At 34.5% G+C, this 20830-nt stretch overlaps 1 protein-coding gene across 5 annotated transcripts in view; it reads left to right on the top strand.

The window, feature by feature from the left end:
• Window positions 1-303: 303 nt before the first annotated feature.
• Window positions 304-20830, top strand: part of LOC120770202 (phospholipase D2) — a 34610-nt gene continuing 14083 nt past the window's right edge. Inside the window, exons 1-2 of one of the 5 annotated variants that reach the window (XM_040097447.1) lie at window positions 304-539; window positions 3854-4303. Coding sequence is in view for 1 of the 5 variants with exons in the window: in XM_040097445.1 (XP_039953379.1) it covers window positions 16315-16408 (94 nt within the window). In the remaining 4 variants the exon portion in view is untranslated. Of the gene's footprint in view, window positions 540-3358; window positions 4304-7923; window positions 8054-16267; window positions 16409-20830 lie in introns of those variants that run through there. The other 4 variants (XM_040097448.1, XM_040097446.1, XM_040097449.1 and 1 more) reach the window with 4 other exon arrangements.

Genomic DNA, 20830 nt, shown 5'->3' on the forward strand with positions numbered 1-20830 from the left:
TTAGCCGTGAAATACATGAACCTTTTTTTTCAGTCCGGATCAAATTTGATATGCAATTTTTCATGCTCTTAATTTTTTTTTACATTTTTTTGTTTTTGATTTACTATACTATTGGTTTTTTTCATATTTAATGCCACTTTAACACTTTATAAATTTCCAATTTGAAAGCTAGACTTCAGCTGGCAATGCTGTAGTCTATGCATTGAACCCAAATGACATCTACTGTCAAAGCAATTTTGTACATTTATTTACACAGCTGAATGTATGTACGTATGCTTTTGCAAAAGCTGCCGCCAGCCGGCGAATTTCAGTGCAAAAAGTACGCGAAAACAGACACAAAAGCGATACAAATCTAAACTAAAGCAATAAAGTAACTTGATTTATGAATTAAGTGTGAGAAAAAGTTTGTTGAAACTCATCAAAATAAATAAAGACGAGTGTGTGCGATTTTATGCGCACTGGGAATTGTCTCCTAACACGGAAGTCGGTATAAAATTAGTGTTGCGCCGCCAATTATTGTTTTGATGGAATCAAGAAAAGTAGAAGTTCACATACATATGTATGTATATATACATATAAACATATAGATACACATATACATATATGCATATATATTAGTATACACCTTATGATAAAATAATTTGATTGCTTTAACTAAGTTCATGCGTTAATTGAGCTTTGGCGCTGCCAACCCTCCGATAAACCTCGCCAAAAGGCGCAAAGCAAAACGAAGGCAGTACATATCAGTTGTAAAAACCTAAGTCACTTGCTATAGCGTTTAAAAAACCCAGTGTTTTAAGTAAATGTATAACTTTGATTACATGCGTTATCGGTTTGGGCTCAGCGGATGACGTCAAATGTTAAACGCTAACGTCGGCTTTCGGAAACATGAAATAAATCGTAAATGATCGTAATCGTAATTTACTTGAACGCGGCATTTAATTTGCTGACAGTAAAATCGCGTAAAAAGTAATATAATCAACAAAGCTACAAAATCGCTGCTATCTAAGTAGATACATACATACATATGTGCGCTATAATAAAAACGCCTCTTTTATGAACTTTGCTATCATAAGTATAGATGGGATATATTTATACTTATGTATTTGTATGATATATGTATGTATGTATGTATGTATGTACAACTTTTTTTTGTACTCTACGATCGTCTAGTATATTTGTTGCTCCTTACAATGGAGGAATTGTAAGTGTTTAGTTTGAAAATTTTCATAAGAACGTCTATCCATATATGTATATGTAGGTTTCTAATCACTTGTACATATTTTTTCATACACTAAATTGATAGCGCTCGCCACATGAGTTCATTTCAATGTCAGGCTTTCAGGGCGTTTCAAATTCGTTTTTGTCAAAAGATACTACTCTTCTCTGTTTTTAAATGTATGAATATTGAGGCCCTGCAGGAAGATATCAATGTAGTGTCTCTCCTCTGTTTTTTAGTGTGTATAGAAATTGAGGCCCTGTAGGAAGACCTGAAATAAGTAGTTACCGTAAAAATTTGACAGCTTGAATTTTGCAAAAAAAACGATGTGGAATCACTGTTTCTTTCGACCAATTTTTTCCTTTATTTTTAATGTGTTTTTATTCATTAGGAGCATCTGCTCTTAGATTTGTCTTTCTCTTGGCAACAATTATGAAAGTAGTGACGGTTTTCCTGAAACTCTGATTGACATAGTTCTTCAATGTACATATATCTTAGTACTTTTCTCAACATATTTTTTGAGCTCTTTAGTTCCAGTCCGGAACTTATTTAAGCATACATTTCTTAGAAAAAATGTAAAAAATATCAATTAATAGGTTAGTTGTGTTTCGTCCAGCAAAAAACGGCATATTTTGAACACTTTTTTTCCATAAAAGAATTAAATATTTAAAAAAATGTTTCATTATTCCATAGGTATATATTTTGAAAAGATTTTGTAAAGTTTTCAAAGAAAATTTTACAAAAGTCTGCCATTACGACGTCATTTCCGGTGGTCCTTAAGAAAACGGTGTCGCGTGTGTCTAGCCTTCAAAGGGATGTTTTTTTGGTTACTCAGGGGGTACTTGGTTTAAGATCGGAAGCCGTAAGCTACTTTAACCATATATAAAATAAAAAATAGTTTCTGGCCACCGCCAAGTGAATGGCGCTCAGAACTTCTGACTCCATTCTCCTCTATGCCAATAAAGAAGTAGGTATTATACTTGGACGAAAGAAAATCAAAGAAAGTGAAAATTGTTTTTTGACAGGTTTTACGAAAAAATTCAAATTTTGGTGAACTCGATTTGACCTTGTGGTTTTCTCTGTAAAGTAGAACGCAAGAGATACACTGAAGAGCAAAGTTCATTTCGTAGGAGTTCTTATCCAATAGGCATTCATGCAGTAATTTTTGGAGTAAAATTTTGTCGGACACTAGTTGTCACAGTTGTATGGAGGGAGGTGTGGTGGAAACGTTCAGTAACTTTCTAACCTATTAGCCAGCCTTTGCAAGACTGAAGTTGAAACATATCGATAATCTTACCTTCGGTGAACCAGAAAACGAAGCCGAAATTGATATTATCCATCTCAACAAATTTGGGACAGTCTCAAAGCGCTTTGTCGATCTGTAAGGGTCTTATGATCCAGTATATAAGAGTTTATAGGTCCCACCACGGATCGGTCTTCTGAGCTGTCCAAGTCAGACTCTTCTTCTGAACGACCTTTAAACCTAATCTAACCTCTATTTTGTAATTAATGTAAAAATTCAGTGTAAATTATGAAACACTTATCATATAGAATAATGTTTTTCCGCTGAAAAATTTCCTACAGGGTCTAAGCCATTAGTGCTTTATATCTTTCTACTGATCACTTGCCTTTGATCTTGCCATCTAATGTGCGTTTGTGTATAAGTAAGAGAGTATATCTCAGACAAATTAATTTTTGGTCCAAATTCTGAAATCGAAATATACAGACTCTGGTTTACATACACATACATACATAAAACATATTTATGTAGCCATGCATGTGTACTTTGCTTAAAAATTAACTCACTGCATTATATATGGATACCATTTAGGCACTTCAGTCCATTTATACGCTCAGTCAATCCCGTCGTGCTCGAGCAAGTCAATCAGCCATTTATTTATGAGTGGACAAACCACAGCGGTCAGACAAACGCCGAAGTCACTCAGTTTTCCAGGCACAAACCAAGCTCATAAATATTCATATATAATAGCATTTATGCGTACATATATACACCTATATACATACATATATGTATAAATAAATACATACTTGTTTTTATACATTTTCAAATTGTGCGAGCACATGAGCACCGCGCGCTGAAGCTGTGCGCCCAGTCACTTGTGAACTCATCGAGTTACAACTTCGTTTGATGTGAAGGCGTCGCAGCTTTTACGTTCGAGGCTTCACTATAACTGGTTGCTGTAGTTATTGGCGTTTTGTGTGGAGTTCGAAAAGCCGTGCTTTAGACTGACGTCAAGGCAAACGCTCAATGTATATGCATGTATATGCATGTATATGTAAATAAGTAGTGGCAACGCGTAAAAGAGGCTAACAAGAGTCGAGAAGTCGGTTTGAAAGTGTAGCGCTTTGCTGCGAGGTGAAGCTTAAAATTCGACTCTGCAGTGGTTATTCGATATCGGCGTTAAGCGTTAGTGTGGCAAGTGAGCGCGTGAATCACTCTTTGATACTGATTTGGTGTGTGAAGTGGCGAAAATAATATTTGAAAGCGCTTTCTTTGTTATTTGCGCGTTTAAAGTGCGGTTGAGTCAATATACGCCAGGTTTAAATATTTTTTAAGCGAAACAATTAAAGTGACTCCAGTGTTGTTGTAGCAAGAATCGATTTTTTTCACAGATTTACAGTGTAAAATGTTTAAAGTTGCGCAGTGCAGTGTCAAAACGCCAAAATAAGCTCGCAGTATCCTCGTGAAACCTGGAAAGCCACACATTTCGTGTCATTACTTCCAAAATGTGGCAAATTAATTGAACACAAAAAGCTCTAAATTCCACAAAAACAAGCAAATAAGCGACAAGTTGTTTGAAACAACAAAGCATACAACATTTATTTTGTGTTTTTGCTGAAAACTGCTTAGTGTTCAAAGCAACTGTGCGCGCGCTCAAAACCGCTTTTCGCAACTTCGCTCAACTCTCCCATAAAACAGCGCTCAAATCGGCGCATAAACATCACTCAACAACAACAACAACCGAGCGGTGCCACATAGTGCCACAGTGTGGTGGTTTGGCGCTACACTCCGCATTTCGCGTCTGGCATTATTTAGCTGATTTGTATAGCAGTTTTCCGAATGTAAGTTGTACTCTGTTCGATCACGACGTTTATGCCAATTAGTTTTTAGGTTTTGCTTGTTTTTGCTATTGACTTTCATAGAAAATTATATATAATTATATTAGCTTGTGTATTGATCGCTTTTCACGCTAAGCGGATTTATAATGAAGCTTTGATCATTTTCCATTAAAGCAAAATCTAGCAATTTAACGTGAAACCCGAGAAAATAGATTGCTTCTCATTATTTACTTGTATTTTGTAAGGCGGTTTTACATAATCTGTGATTAAAGGTAATCAAACATTAAGTGAATGAAAATTTTCGTAAGTACTATGGAAAAAGTAAGGAGGATCTGTATTCTGTAGGAACCTGATCTTTATAGCCCCTTGTGATCCGTTAACACGAGAGTCGAGTCAAAGTACCCGAAACGAATCCGAATTTTTATCTAGCCAAGGACTGTCCTTGACCTGTGTCAACTGAGTACCATTCCTCGAAATTACTTCAGGAATGTTTTCTGCCGCAACAGCAGAAACCTGTTACAATTTTTAATACTTAAAGTCGTGTAGAGTATTTGCCAATACACATTGTGTCAAAAAAGCACCCGGAAATTGTAATTAAGTTCACCGTGTAAATGATATTTAAAAAAAATGTATTGTGCTAAATTTGTAGGACTATCCCTAATTGTACAGAGGGGCACAAAGCCTTGAAAGACGGTCGAGAGATCGTTGAAGACATACCTGGTTCTGGACCATCTTCGACCTCTTCAACTGATGAAAATATTAAAAAAGTGAAGGTTATGGAGCTTGAAAGTCGTCAGGCAAATGTTAGAGAGTTGACAAGAAAGCTCGACGTCTCTTACGTGTCTGTTCCAATGATTTTAATGGATATTTTGGATATGAAACGCGTTCTTGCTCGACACGAGAATACCGTAAATAGGTTTCTTTGGACATGCTTGATCGTCCGAATTCTGATCCCACATTCATGGAGAGCATTAAAACTCCCGCTGAGACATGAGTTTATGAGTTTGACATGCAAACAGGTCAGCAATCATCGGAATGGAGGAAAAAATCGAGCCGAAACCAAAAATCTAGGGGATGCTCATTGTTTCTTCGATGTTCTTGGTTTTGTACATCATGAACTTGTTCTGAAGGTCAATAAAAGTTCTATTTGGCCGTATTGAGATGTTTGCGTGTAAATATCTGACGAAAATAGCCGGAATTGTAGAAGAACATTTCACGGATTTTGAACGATGATAATATGCTCCGTCGCGTCGAGCCACCATTGTAATCAAATTTAAAGCCAAAAACGCAATGAAAACCATTGATCAACCCCCGAATTCATCAGTTTGTCACCTTTTGAATTTTTCTCGTTCCTCAAACTAAAATTGCTGCTCCGTGAAACGTGTTTTCAGTCGATCGAAGAGATAAAACAAAATGCGACGAAGGGGCTGATCTCAAAAAGTGCTTATGAAAGGTGTTTTTTGGGTAATTTTGTATCCATAACCTCTGCTGCAGTCCAAACAATAAACATACTTCAGAGTACCAAAGACGTCTGCCAGAAGTGCTGAGGTGATTTAGACTGCCTGGCGGAAAGGTATGTCTACCAATTTGTGTCAAATTTTGTCAGCCTGTTCAGTAAGTTTTGCCATTTCATAATGTCACGTTTCACTTTTCTCGGAAATTATCCATGATTATTACGCAAATTCACGTTCACCGAAAAATCCGGAAATCCGAAAGTTCAACCTCGCAGATGAGTCCCATTTCTGGCTTAATGGTGTGTCATTAAGCAAAGTTGCCGCTATTGGGGTGAGTTAAGTCCTCGTGTGATTAAAGAAACGCTATTGGATACCCAAAATTGGCTGTTTGATGCGGATGGTGGTATGGCCGCATTATCGTGCTTTATTGGTTTTGAAATGAGGCAGGAAGTGACCGACTTTCATACCCGGAGTTTGATGAAATCGACGTGAATGTTATTTATTTCCAACAATACGTTACACCGCCTTATGTTTCACGTCAAAACATGGAAACATTGCGTGCAAAATTTGGCGACTCGTTGATTTCGTGAAATGGCGCAGCCAAATGGTTGCCCAGATCATGCGATTTAACGCTTATGGATTATTTTTTTACGGAGTATTAACGTTTAATGTCTTCAATTGACACGAAACGGTTTCCCCGGAGCGATCGTTTGAGTTTATTTCTTTGTTTTATTTTCAGCTTGGACGGTCGGAGTGCACCACACCTCGTTAGTCGAATGAAACTGTAGCATAACTTTGATTTTTGACCTGCTTTAACGTGGTTTTTCGGCTTCGGCTCACCTTAGCCACGATATTTGGTCGATGGGTCTTTTTTGCCGGTTCGTAAGCACAGATCCAAGACTCTTCGCCGGTAATAATACGTTTCATGATATCCTGCCAGTCAGAAATCATTATTTAACTTACGTTAACGCGACGCTGTTTTCCGAAAAACATTGAATGATTTTGGAATTAATTGTGCTTTCACTTTTTTTTTGGCTCAAATGGTCTTTCAAAATGGTTATCACTAATCCTTCCGATTTTCCAACGATGCCAGTAAGATCTCTGACTTTTAATCGCCGATTCTCAAGCACCAATTGCTTTATTTTATTGACGTGTTGATCACCGGTTGGATATCTATTCAAGGTTTTGAAAACAACCGTTAGATGAACAAAACTATTTTACCCCGTGCAATATGTTGCCAGAATATAAAAAATAGTTCAAAGATATTTTGAGCTCCTAGATTATTTATACGTACATATTAACATACAAATACGTACGTCAGCATGAAATTTGACTCAGCTGCAGACGGAAGCATATTTGTATTTTTTTTTAAATTTCGAAAAATAAATAAATAAAAAATATACAAATTAATATACATACATACTATACATATATTTATATGTATGTAAATTTGTATATTTGCTGCCACAATCACAAGGCATTAACCTAGTCCACACTCCACTGATTTTATTTATAAGTCCCTTCGCCCACAGTTTTCTATAAAAATAAGCTTTTGCTTGTTATTTTTTCTTCTCTTCATTGTACATTATTTGCTTATTAATTTTTTATTTATTTATGCACGCATATTTGTCTCTTTACTCAGCCTCGTTGATTTCTCTCTGCACTAATGCCTTTATTTATTTATTTAATTTGTTATTCGCGCCATTGGAATTGAATGCTTAGTGGCTATAAATTGCGCTCACGTTTTCAGCAGACGCGGTAGGAAAAATTGGAAGTGTTTAAAGACATTGTTGGTATAAGACATTTTGGGAGTAAACCGAGTGTGATAATACTTAACTTGAAAACTTTCATAAAAAAAATTAAAAAAAAATATATATATAAAAAAAAATTAAATAAATAATAAAAATAGATAACTGTCAGACGGAGAGCCAACCCGTTAAAATTAAGAGCTCCTACTAGGAGCGTCTTTCTTAGCGGTGTCTAACAGAATATTTTTCTGAGAAAAAAATTATCGTTTTTTGACCCACCCTACTATACATAGAAACAACTACTTAGATAATTTAACAAATTATCGTTTATTTTCAAATATTTTTTTGTGTAGCCATTGATGTTCATAAGTCCACACGCGACGTGTTTGTTATACAAAGTATTGCTGTGCGATTAAAACTAGTGTCAACTAACACACCCACATTTGCATCAATTGTCATAAAAACTTTTTACTTGTGGTAAATTATTCCAAAAATGTGACCATCAAATATTCCGTTAGTCATGCAGTAATCGACTGCTTAATAATGACTGGGTTAGTGTGAGTTGCATTGTTCTTGCACCGACTGTGTTCAAATCACTGGACAGTTAAGTAAATATGCAGGGCTTGCTTCTTCTATTGACAGTGCGTAGACGACGGTCACGCCTCTATATGATTTGGCTGAGTTCTGAAATATTGACAAGTATTTCTACAAATATTTTATAAATACGCAAAAATATTTTATAAATACAAAGTTACCTACCATTTATGGTGTATATGTATGTATATGTAAATGTGTCAGCTTGACTCTTGATCTTTGCGCTAATTTGTTCATGAACCCGTGGCACGTGTCATTTCGTCTTTTTCTGTGTTTACCTTGAATCATAAATAAATCACCTCATCAATGGCTTTGCGAGCATGAAATTGTATAAATATATAATTTAAGCTGTAAAGTTAACTATGTAAATGTGGTTTCAAAGTAGTTCAATATGTACTAGTCCGTTTTTAGTACATATCACCGACATTAGTTATTTGCTGTAAACAAAATTCAAGTTGTATTATTGCATATTACTTTTTGTTGTATCTATTGGAAACTAGTTACCGACTAGTCCGAAAAAATATTGTTTAATATAATATTATTGCATATTACATATTATTATAACTATGTGAAACTAGTTACCGACTAGTCCGATTAAATATAGTTTGACAGAGACGTTTACCTATATTATGTACAATAATTACCTAAACAAAGTTCCAGTAATATTATTGCATATGACACATTGTTATAACTATTTGAAACTAGTTACTGACTAGTCCGAAAAAATATACTTTTATTTATTACGTACAATAATTACGCAAAAAAAGTTCTAGTAATCATATTGTATGTTACATATTTTTATAACTGTTAGAAACTACTTACCAACTAGTACAAAAAATTGTTTCATTTGACGAAGACGTTTAGTTATTTACGTGAAATAAATACGGAAAAAGGGTTTTAGTAATGGTATTACATATTATTATACCTATTGCAAACGTAATATTTCATACTATTTTCACTATTGGAAACTAGTTACCAACTAGTCCGAAAAACTATAGTTTAATTTTACGTATAATAATTACAGAAATAACGAAAATTTTCAGAAGTTTATTATAAAATTTATTTATATTATATTGAAAAATAGGGCTAGAAACTAGTCCGAAATGTACTACTTCCAATTTGGAAAAGTATGTTTATATTTCAAGTTTAGTTTTGAAAATAAATATAATAATATCTTTCTGCGATTTTTTATAGAAAAAAAATTTAAAATTAAATTGGAGTAAATTTTTTACAGGAAAAAAATTAAAATTTTGATTTGAGTAAAAAAAAAAGAAATTTTGAGTTGCCTGCTGCTCCCATATATTCCTATGTATGTACATACATACATATATACACATGTATATCCATGACCGTGTAATATTTTTCATTACAAAACAAAACAAGAAAAAAACGTTAACTTCGGCCGCACCGAAGCTAATATACCCTTCACAGATTACATTGGTGCCTTAGAAAATAATTTATACCAAATTTCGTAAATATATCTTCCTCAAATGCAAAAGTTTTTCCATACCAGCATTTGATTCCGATCGTTCTGTTTGTATGGTAGCTTTTTGGGTGCGTTATTTACCCCCACCTACACAATCTCTCCATATTTACATATGTATGTATGTGTGCCTTGTTTTGATTGCTTTTATGTAGCTTGCTGATATGACACTTTATGACTCCACCTGTCATAAAATCATTTCGCCAATGTCTTTCCGACATGTTAAGGTGATTTTTTTCAGTAGACGACGAGCTTTGATTTTCGAAAACTAGATTTTCCAGCATAATAACCTTAAACTTGTCTTGCAGAGTCGAGACTTTATTACTTTGTTATTATGCTTTACCACATATTCTATTATTATTTAATTAGCAAACAGTTGCCGCATAAATATATATACATATATGTATGTATGTATGTATAAAACGTCGCTTCACACTACTGGCTGTCGCGTCATACCATACACTCACCTTGCTAACCGTTGCTTTTGAATTTTGATTACTTTACGCACGCTATTTTTCAATTTTCGTTCTTCGCTTACGTCACATTCTCCTTTTATTTCTATGCTGTCTTCGAATACTCCCTCACCATTTCCGTTTTCAACACCAAGCAGTTGCTCAGTCAGTTAACGAGCTTTAGTTTTAATTACTCTCACGCAAACTTCCTGGCAAATTTAATATACCCTGTTCAGGGTATAAAAATCACCGCACACCTCATTTATAAAAACGCCATTGTCACGGGGCGCATCGCTGTTTCAGTTCCAAAGTTGGCAAAACAAATTTTCGACACTCTAATAAAAACAACAAAGTTCGTCGTTTTGTCGCATACTCAGATATCGCAATGTCAATATTTACTGATAACGTTGGCAGTTTTTTGGGTGCGTTATTTTCCCCCACCCACACAATCTCTCCATATTTACACATGTGTGCCTTGTTTTGATTGCTTTTATGTAGCTTGCTGATATGACACTTTATGACTCCACCTGTCATAAAATCATTTCGCTAATGTCTTTCCGACATGTTAAGGTGATTTTTTTCAGTAGACAACGCGCTTTGATTTTCGAAAACTAGATTTTCCAGCATAATAACCTTAAACTTGTCTTGCAGAGTCCAGACTTTATTACTTTGTTATTATGCTTTACCAAATATTCTATTATTATTTAATTAGCAAACAGCTCATAAATATATATACATATATGTATGTATGTATGTATAAAACGTCGCTTCGCACTACTGGCTGTCGCGTCATACCATATACTCACCTTGCTAACCGTTGCTTTTGAATTTTGATTACTTTACGCACGCTATTTTTTAATTTTCGCTCTTCAATTACGTCACATTCTCCTTTTATTTCTATGCTGTCTTCGAATACTCCCTCACCATTTCCGTTTTCAGCACTAAGCAGTTGCTCAGTCAGTTAACGAGCTTTAGTTTTAATTACTCTCACGCAAACAGCAAAAAGTAATAAAAAACCGTTACAAAGAAATGGAAACTAACGAAAAAGGCAAGAAAACGGTAATAAGAATAAAAAAGTACAAAAGTCTAAGTTCGTTCGGTTGCGAGTCAGTAATTTAAAGCCATGACTGATTGAAGCTGAGTACTAAAAGAACGTAGCCGGAACGGACCCGGATTTTTATCCGGCCAAGGTCTGTCAACTCGGGAGAATTCTGCCGCTACAAAAACAACAACAGATGTGTCCACAGCTACATTGATAAAACCAAAAAATGACTCGCGGCTTAATATAACTGTTGTTTTATTTTTTCTCTGGTGCCCTGCAACAATGAAGCATCTCTTGTGAACTTGGCAAGACCACGTTCTAAGCATCTGGGGTCCCCACGTTATGATACACTGGAGGAAGTATCGATAGTAAGACCGCAGAGCCTGTTAAAATTCGCGTCAAGCGCAGACATCTCGAAAGATTGCCCTACCAGATTAACCTAACCTAATTTAACTGTTCTTTTTTGCCAGCAGCTAGAATCAGCCATGATGGCTATCGAAACAAACAGCGAAATACCTACCGCCTTCGTGTGTTGGGTACAAGTAACGACAGTCTAAATATAAATATGAAACCAGAATCGGTAAAGAAGCTATTAGCGCATACATACCAACACACACACAGAAAACAAGAAGAATGACTTCAGACACACAAGACAAAGTGTAGTTAGAAGCATAACAGTAACAACGCAATTGAAACCTGGCAAACAGCTGAGTAAAAAAAAAAAACAACAACAACAAAAACGTAAATTAGCTAACTTAAAAACCGTTAGTTGGTGGTGAGCGATTTAAATTTTTTTTTGCTATAGTATACTATATCTACATAGTTATGTATATATGTATGTATATTTTTTTCTCTTTTTTTTTTGATATTTACAATTTGATTGCCAACCCCTGCATTTAGTACAATTATTTTCATTATCATATTTATTTACTAAATATTTTCTTTCGCCTCATAGAGCCGCTTATTTTTGTTGTAAGCCACTTGTCGTTGTAGTTTTTTTGTTATCAGTGCTCTAATTGTTGTTGTGTTGTTGTTGTCATACACTCTGTTGTTATCGCTATGTGTGCCTAAATGTACTCGCTGTCTAGTTGCTCGCTTTATCAACTCGCTGTTGTGCGCAAACACCGGCACCGAAGCGACAACAACAATGCCACCACCGACGCGCCAACACCGCACCGACCTTCACCTCGCATGCCCTCGGGCGCTGCTCCACTTTGCTCAACGCTCGTCGCTTGCCATTTCTTTCGAGTTGGCCATTTTCATTTCGTTAACATGTGTACATACATACACATGTACGAGCACTACGCCGCTTCGCCAACGCCAGCCAACTTCGTGTGTCTGCGTATTGTTGACTCGCCAACTCGCTTTTAACCGTTTTTAAGCGTTTAGTTAATATTATTAACCAAAGTGACGTTGACGTGTGCGGTTCGTGTGCTCAGGCTTGGCATACAAGTGGCAGGTGGTAGGCCAGTTAGTCAGTGTTTCGGTGTTTTTGGTCAAAACAACAATTTCTGCAAGACAAAGTGTCTGTGTAAATTATAGTACAACTTGTTGTTGTTGCTTTAGAGTAATAAATAAAGCAGTGATTAGTGTATGTTGGCACGCAGAACCGGCGGTGAGTGTGAGTGCGCTCCATCGCGCTCTCGCTCACTCTCTCCCTCGCTATCTCGCCTCCAGCGCGCTCACACGCACTCACAGCCGCGCGCAGTCGGTGCAACGGGGCGGATGTGTAACCAAATACTATAATTTAGTAATAACAATTACGCGCTGGCGTTTGTATCAGGCAGCGGTGGGCGGCTAAAGTGTCAACGCTTGGGTACGTGTGGTGAGCCTTCGTTCTGCGCTTCACCAAGTGTCGGTCGGTTAACTGTGTAAAACAAAGAGTGCGGCTACACTAGCGCGCCTGCAAGTGTGTGTCCAAACGAAAATTCAAAACCCAAAAAGAAACAAAAATCCGATTTGTTTGTCAACCTTCAAAGTGGGCTAATGCCTGCTTGCGCTAGAGCGCTCGACTGCTCGAGTTTCGGGCCAATGTGAAGGCCCACAAACATAAATTGGAGCAGAGTTGGCATTCCACGAGTGTTTTTCTGTTTTTTTTTTTAATTTTTTTTGTTGTAATCAGTGTTTTTACCCACTCATCAAGTTGAGCTCCTCGTTCGTGCCACGAATGTGCCGGTGTGCCGTGTAACAAAGCAATTTCGCAGTCTAAGCAAGTAGCGGCTGCTCAATTAAAAGAAAGTTGTTGGCCGCAAGAAAGGCGAAATGTACGAAGCAGCAAAGAGTTGTGTGAAATCATGAAAATAAGCAATATTAGCAAGAAATGCGGCGTAGAAAGTGCAAAAAATAATTTTTTAATGCGAAAGCTTCCACAGAAATGCAAAATGAGGAAGAAATTAAAGCTACAAAGTAAACAAGTAAAATATTTATTACTTTAAAATTTTTAGACAAAATAAACAATATAGAAATGGCAAACAAAGGAAAGCGTACAATAAGCGCACAAAATGCCGAAGACAAGAGAATTGTAAGCACATAACTGGAAATAATAAACAGAATTAAATGAATATGCATAAATAATCGTGCGCACCAGGCAAAACAACTTAAGTCGTGTCACTACTTAGCTGTATTAATGCTAAAAATGTGTGTTGCATAGCTTGTTTTTGTTGCTTTTCCAACAGTTTGCTTTTAAGTTGACAAATTCTAAACAGCTTAGCTCACAAACGTGTTTTTAAACACAAAAACATGCAAACTTATATGATTTTTTCAAAATTACGCAGAATCGTGTTCGGCTGTTTTGTCTTGCAGGCACAGTTTTGCGTGTGTATGCGGCTTAGTGCTGCAAAACAAGAAACCAAAGTTTATGGTGACATGTTTTAGGCGAAAATAATTGAAACAAAGTGAGCGTTGGCACGTTTTGTACGCAAAAATCTGGCCAGCAGCTGTAAACATTGAATTAAAAACATAAATAAATAAATAATATTAATTAATTAAAAAAAAAAAACAATTAGCTGCAAAGGAAATACGTGAAAAATGGGTTAAACAGCTGCTGTATTGATTTCAGAATTTTCGGAAAGGTTTATTGCATACGTAAAGGGTGTTTCACTTGGCTTGAAAATTTTATAAACATTTTTTAGTACCGAGAAGGGTGTTTCACTGTTATTGCTAATTTTGAAAATCTTAAAAATTTTTTAGTAACAGAAGGGTGTTTCTCTTGACTTGAAAATTTTATAAAAATTTTTTTAGTACCGAAAAGGTTGTTTCACTGTTATTGTTATTTTTGAAAATCTGAAAACATTTTTTAGTACCAAAAGGGTGTTCAAATGGCGTTTTATGTATTTTTGAAAACCTTAAAATATTTTTTTTGTACCAAAAAGGGTGTTTCACTATTTTTGCTATTTTTTTAAATTTTAAAATATTTTTTTTTTAGTACCAAAAAGGGTGTTTCACTTGGCGCATGCCGTGTTATTTTTGAAAATCTAAAATTTTTTTGTAGTTTTAGTACCATCTCTTCGGTACTAAATTATTTCTATTTTTTTATATACAAGCTGCCAAGACCTTTTGAAAGATTAAGATACGCCCTTAGATACTGTATAATATCGGCCGAAATGACGAAAGAAAAAAATTCTGGCAAAGTTTGAGCCCTTAAGGGGGTATTCTAGTCTAGAATAAGATGCGCCTAAAAATTCATAAATTTTTTTCCTTGGATACCCTAAAAATGATCCGAAATGTTGAAAGAAAAAAGTTCTTTTAAAGTTTGAGTTCTTAAAGGCTATTCTATTCTAATCTAGAAAGAAAAATAATCGAGTTTTTTTTATTTTCAAAGTTTATCAATAAAGAATATGTCTAGCACCGCATTTTTCGAAATTCAAATTATTTTCGGAGATATACATACATACATAGACTTTTTGCTGACCCAGCATCTAAACTGCTTCGACTGGAACTGAAACTTGAGACGCGTTTTCTCGAAACTGTCTCTTTCAAAACGTTACACACGACTTCTCAGGTTCTATTTGAACAATTTAACTAAAATTGTTAGAGAATTTTCTTCTTAGACTTATGTATGTAGGTCTGGATCTAGCCATATCTCAAATTTGCCATTTAAAAATTGTTTAATGCTGCATCGTTTCCTTCATGGGTTTTAAAAATCAGTATTATATTTTTTTTTCAAAATAAATTATGAAGTTTTTCCTCTATGGTAAAGTCAAATCTGTTTTAATTAAATTTTTATATTTTTTTTAAATTTTTTAAAATTTTTTTTTTTTTTTTAATTTTGTTATGTATTTCATATATTTATTTTGTTTTAATTAAACACTTGGAAGGACCAAGTGGAGAAGGATCTAGCTTCGCTTGGAATCTCCAATTGGTGCCACGTGTTAAAAAGAAGAAACGATGGCGCGCTGTCGTTAACTCGGCCTTAACCGCGTAAGCGGTGTCTAAATTAAGAAGAAGAAACACTATTAAAAATAAAATATTCAAAATTTTAATAAATATTATTTTTCGTATATTATTAACACCCACTGTATGCACGTACATATGTACATACATATGTATGTATGTACTTTTACCTTCGGCTCCGCCACTTGTTGCACAGCAGCAACCATTTGTTTGTTTGCCCACATTTACACACTCGCAATCGCCAATATTTGCTTCGTGTTGACTGCACATGTTTGTACATGTACGACAAGCAGCCGAGCACGTGTGTGTTCTAAGCGAAATGAAAATAATTAAGTGAAGAAAAAGTAAAATAAAATTAAAATTCATGGGTAATTAAGTGAAAGATCAAAGTTACAATTATATAATAAACGCAAAAAGGCATAGAAATGATTGGAGCACAGCGGTTATATGCGGGCAAATATTGTAAATTTCTATGGAAATTAGAAAAATTATAAGAAGATATGTATGCTTGATGCCGTGTGCTTAAAGCTCGAAAGCGAATTAATTGCAATTATAAAAACGAAAAATATTTTTTTATAAAGTGGCTTAGGTGTTATGAAAAAAAGTTGTGAATGTGCTCTGTAACTGATTTTTGGTTTAAAAGAAATCTTCTATGCAATTTATCAAGCTGTGTTTTGAAGAAATGCATAACGAAAAAATATGAAAAGAAGTATTTAAGTGAAAGAATAATGTGAAAATTTTTTTTAATATTTTTGTAAATTATCAAACAAAAAATAATAATAATAATAAATTATATTGAAAGCTAAGAACAACAAAAACACAAATATACACGAATAGTCAACAGACGACATGATGTCTGCCGAGTCAGAGCAAATCGATGCAAGTCGCATGAATCAATTGCGACGCCACAGACGCAGCATATCACAGCTGATTGCCAATATAGGTAAATGAGCGAGTGTGTAGAAGTATTTAATAGAAAAATCATAATATAAAAATATAAAAAAATATATATAAAAATTTTAAAATTATAAAAATGATTGCTGAATTTTGTTTGTGTTTTGCCTGCCAAAGCAATGTACATATGTACTTACATATGTAGAATTATATACACACAAGGCTGACAAACAGTTCCTGCTAATCGAGACATTTATTGAACTTGGCGGCTATGCTTAAAATGGCTGTAACTCAAAACCTAGTTGAGATATCGATTTGAATTTCGAATTTTAGCCCGTAATTTTTAAAAGTATATGTAGATTATCGAAATATGAAAAAAAAAAACAAAATCGATTTTTTCGAAATTTTCAACTAGTTGTGCCCCTTAAATGTTGTGACGAACTCGTTGTAATTAATTTTTCCCCCTGTAATTATTATTACAACACATTTATTTTTATAAATATTCGTCATTATCGCATTTTCGCTCATGATACTTCATTACTTAACTGTTTTTCTGCGCAAGTGATTGGGAAATTACCGTTGTTTCGCTTTAAACAAGAATCGAAAAGCGTCACCAACAGTCATTTGGTCATAATGTATGTATATTACAGAATTCAAACAATAAGTGGAAAAGTGTACGGTTATTTACAGACAAGTACGCATACAAATTGCAAACCAGTTACATTAAATTAGAGGTTGAGTCACTGGAAGTTAGTCAGCGCTTTGTTGGCCGCATGCAGAATTTACATGTGGTCAGAAGTAGTTAAAGGCAAAGCGCATACAGGGTGTGGCAAAAAATATAAAAAAAGTTCGAAAATGTTTAAAAAATATCGGAAATTCTATATCTATAGGTAAAAAAACAATAATTAACAAAGTGAATACAGGGTGTGTCAATATGTAAATAAACAAATCTTTGAAAATTAAACATAAAAAATATCCAGTTCTATATATAGTCACAAAAAAACTAACAATGTTAATACAGGGTGTCACAAAATGAAAATAAAAAATTTTTGGAAATTACAAAAAAAAATGTCAGAAGTTCCATGTTTAAAGTTTAAAAAAATATAACAAAGTGAATATAGGGTGTCAAAAAATAAATATTTTTTTCAATTAAAACAGAAATATGTCGGAAGTTTTATATCTAGAAATAAAAAATAAAATAAAAAGCAAAGTGAATACAGGGTGTCACAAAACGTAAAAAAATTTAAAATTAAAAAAAATATATGGGAAGTTCTATATCTATAGCTTTTAGAAAAATAACAAGCAATGTGAATACAGAGTGCCAAAAATATTAACGAAAAATTCTTGAAAATTTAAAAAAATCTCGGAAATTTTTTGTCTCTAGTTAAAAAAATAATAAGCAAAGTGAAGACAGAGTGTCGCAAACTGTAAATAAAAGTATTTTTAAAAAGTATCAGATGTTCTACATACATACATATGTACATATGTACTTAAATCTATAGTTTTTAAGAAAAGTAATATTTATTAAAATTAAAAAAAAATCACGCTTTAATCCTACATTCTGGTCTCACTATTGAAGACACGACATTCTTTTGGCATTTTTAATGAACATTTGTTAAAATATTGTGCACACAGAGAATTTCTGAAAATATTGCCTACATTTAGGCGCCGTTACCACATTTTATTAAAGTCTCAAACCTAGTATTGCCTACATTTGGGCGCCGCTACCTTATTTTATTAAAATCTCAAACTTTATGTACTGATTTATTACAACGGTTTGAAGACAGAGCATGTAAACCCTATGTAAAAAATATTATAAATAATTCCTGGGTTTTGCTTCGAACTTCCTCAATAAATACATAATGTGCTTAGTAACAGCATTCTTAGCCACTTGAGAACTTTAGCACAGTATGATGTGTCAGAAAAAGTTAAAAAAAGATATACCCAACCGCCACGTGTCTCGACCGCTCGACCGCAAATTGCTGTAGTCTTATCAGAGACTTTTAATTTTAAAAGATTCGCTTATTTGCGCTGCTAATATATAATATAAACAAAGAAAACTTATCAGATATGGCATTGCAGACACGAGCAAAACATCAACAGCTACTTAACGGTGCTTTTTGATAGACAAGTAAACTAATATCACTAAGAATAACTCAAGAATGTGACAGCTAGTTAGGTAATCTGCTTAATTAAAAGCAAAGCATATATTATCTTTTAGTTTTCAATTTGAAGTTATCTAAAATATGCAATTAAAAGCACCAAAGGGGTTTGAGTGTACTCGTAAGAGGAACTGATTTTTAAAGTGTTTCCATGAATTATATAGAAGTACAATTGTCGCTTGCTTATTGTTAACGTTTAAACTTATGAGCTGGTAAATACCCTTAAATAGTTAATATTCTATTTGCACTACATAAAGAAGATCCACTGTTCGTTTACACAACGTTTAAAGCTTTATGTAGTTAAGTGTAACTATTAATGCGGCTTTTACTGTAGTGCTTGTTAAAGAGACGCAATGCTTCAAAGTGAACGCTAATTTAGTACAATAATGGCAGACATTGTCTTATTTATATATAAAATGCTTATGTGTAAAAGCTATTCACACTGTTGATATGAAAAAAGTCCCTGAAGTTATTGGTAGAAGGTTGGCAAATATTGGTCGTTGGCGTTCGTCGATAGGTATAATAAAATTGTTGACTGATAAATAGCTTTTTAAGATTATTTCCACATGTCTAGACTAGACTAGTTAGCTCTAAAAGGTTTTTACGCAGGTAATGAGCAAAGTAATACGATTTTTGATAATGACAGGTCTATGAAAAGTCTCCGTCCTATCATAGCAAACATTTTTTTACGAAAGTTCATTTTTTTTTATTCAACGTAGTCCCCTTCAAGAGTGAAACGCTGATTATAACGATTCTTGAACTTTTCGATACCACTTTTGCAGTACGATTAGTTCTTTGCTTCAAGATAAGCCTCACTTTTGGCGATCATCTCTTCATTCAAAGAAACTTTCTTCCCAGCGTGCGTTCATTTGAGATTTAAGAACAGTAGATAGTCGCTAGGAGCCAGATTTGTAGAATATGGTGAATTCGGAAGATATCCGAAACTTAATTCATCGATTTTTGCCATCGCTTTCATTGACTTGTGACAGCATTTTCTTTTTCTTTCAATGTTGCCGTTTTTCGGCGATTTCGTTCCTCAAACAGTCCAATAACGCTGCGCAATAGTCGCTGTTGATGGTCCTTTCATTTTCAAGGTAGTCAATAAAAATTGATCCATGGCCAACTTTTGCGTTCATCGTGTGACTGTCCATTGGTCTTCGGACTGCAATAAAGGAGACGTCTTTCACCCATTGTCACATCATGATTCATCAACTTGTCATAGTTTTTGGTCAAAAGTCGCGCGGCCCACGCTTTGCACAGAGTTTTCTCGTACCGAAGTGTGTGTGAATGATATGTTGTTCACCTTCCTTTGATATCTTTAGAGTGTCTGCTATCTCGAACACTTTCATTTTGTGGTCATCCAAAGTAATTTTGTTAACATTTTAAAGGTTTTCTTCAGTAACATGCTCTTTTGAGCGTCCACTGCATTCACCGTCTTCGGTGCTCATTTCTACCTCCGTCTAAACTTAACATACAACAATCTTTGACGGTTGATTTTCCTGGGACAAAGTCCGGAAACTTTTCATCAATATCAGTTTTTGCTTCAACTGTATTTTTTCCCTTAAAAGGCAATATTTTATCAGCCCCCGAAATTCCTTTTTATCCATGTTTTCACAATAACAAAAGTTGCTTATCTCAAAATGTTATAATTCACAAACTAAAGGTCCGACAGCTGTCATACGATGGTATGAAATGTCATGCTCCTTTTGAAGATTACGCCTAACCAGAAATCATTTTAATTTAATTCTAGTACCGTTATCTATGTGTCAGGCCAGGAACCTGTAAGTGTCTCTTTAGCTCAAACTTCACATATATATATACATATATGTATATGTTAATAACATTTACGATGACAGTAATAATAACACTTATTTTGTCGTTAACTAACACTGCTTACCACTTACCGTCGCACAGTACTCACTTGTGAAAGCTTGTGGCACATTCTCTCTTTTAATTTAAATGACTTACGGAAATCCCCATAAAGCCAATGACTTACTTTATTACATCAGCGGTTGTAAATTGTCTTTTAAGAACAGCTGATTCATCTTCCTTAATTAATGCGCTCAGCAAAGCGATCAGTGTTGATCAGTGGCAGATAACAGCTGTAAATTTACAGCGTCTAAGCGCTCTGCCCTACGCTCTCTTTATGAGCGCTGCGCTTTGTTGCTTTAGCTAATCTACCGTAGTTACTAGTTTTGAGTGTGGGTGTACTATTAATGAGTTAGAAGACTTACTAGAGCGCTTAATGTGGTTTATGTTATTAAGCAAAAAATAAATGTTTTAATGCCATTACACATGATTATATAATA

Source organism: Bactrocera tryoni, chromosome 3, assembly GCF_016617805.1.
Source record: "Bactrocera tryoni isolate S06 chromosome 3, CSIRO_BtryS06_freeze2, whole genome shotgun sequence".
Classification (NCBI taxonomy): Eukaryota; Metazoa; Arthropoda; class Insecta; order Diptera; family Tephritidae; genus Bactrocera; species Bactrocera tryoni.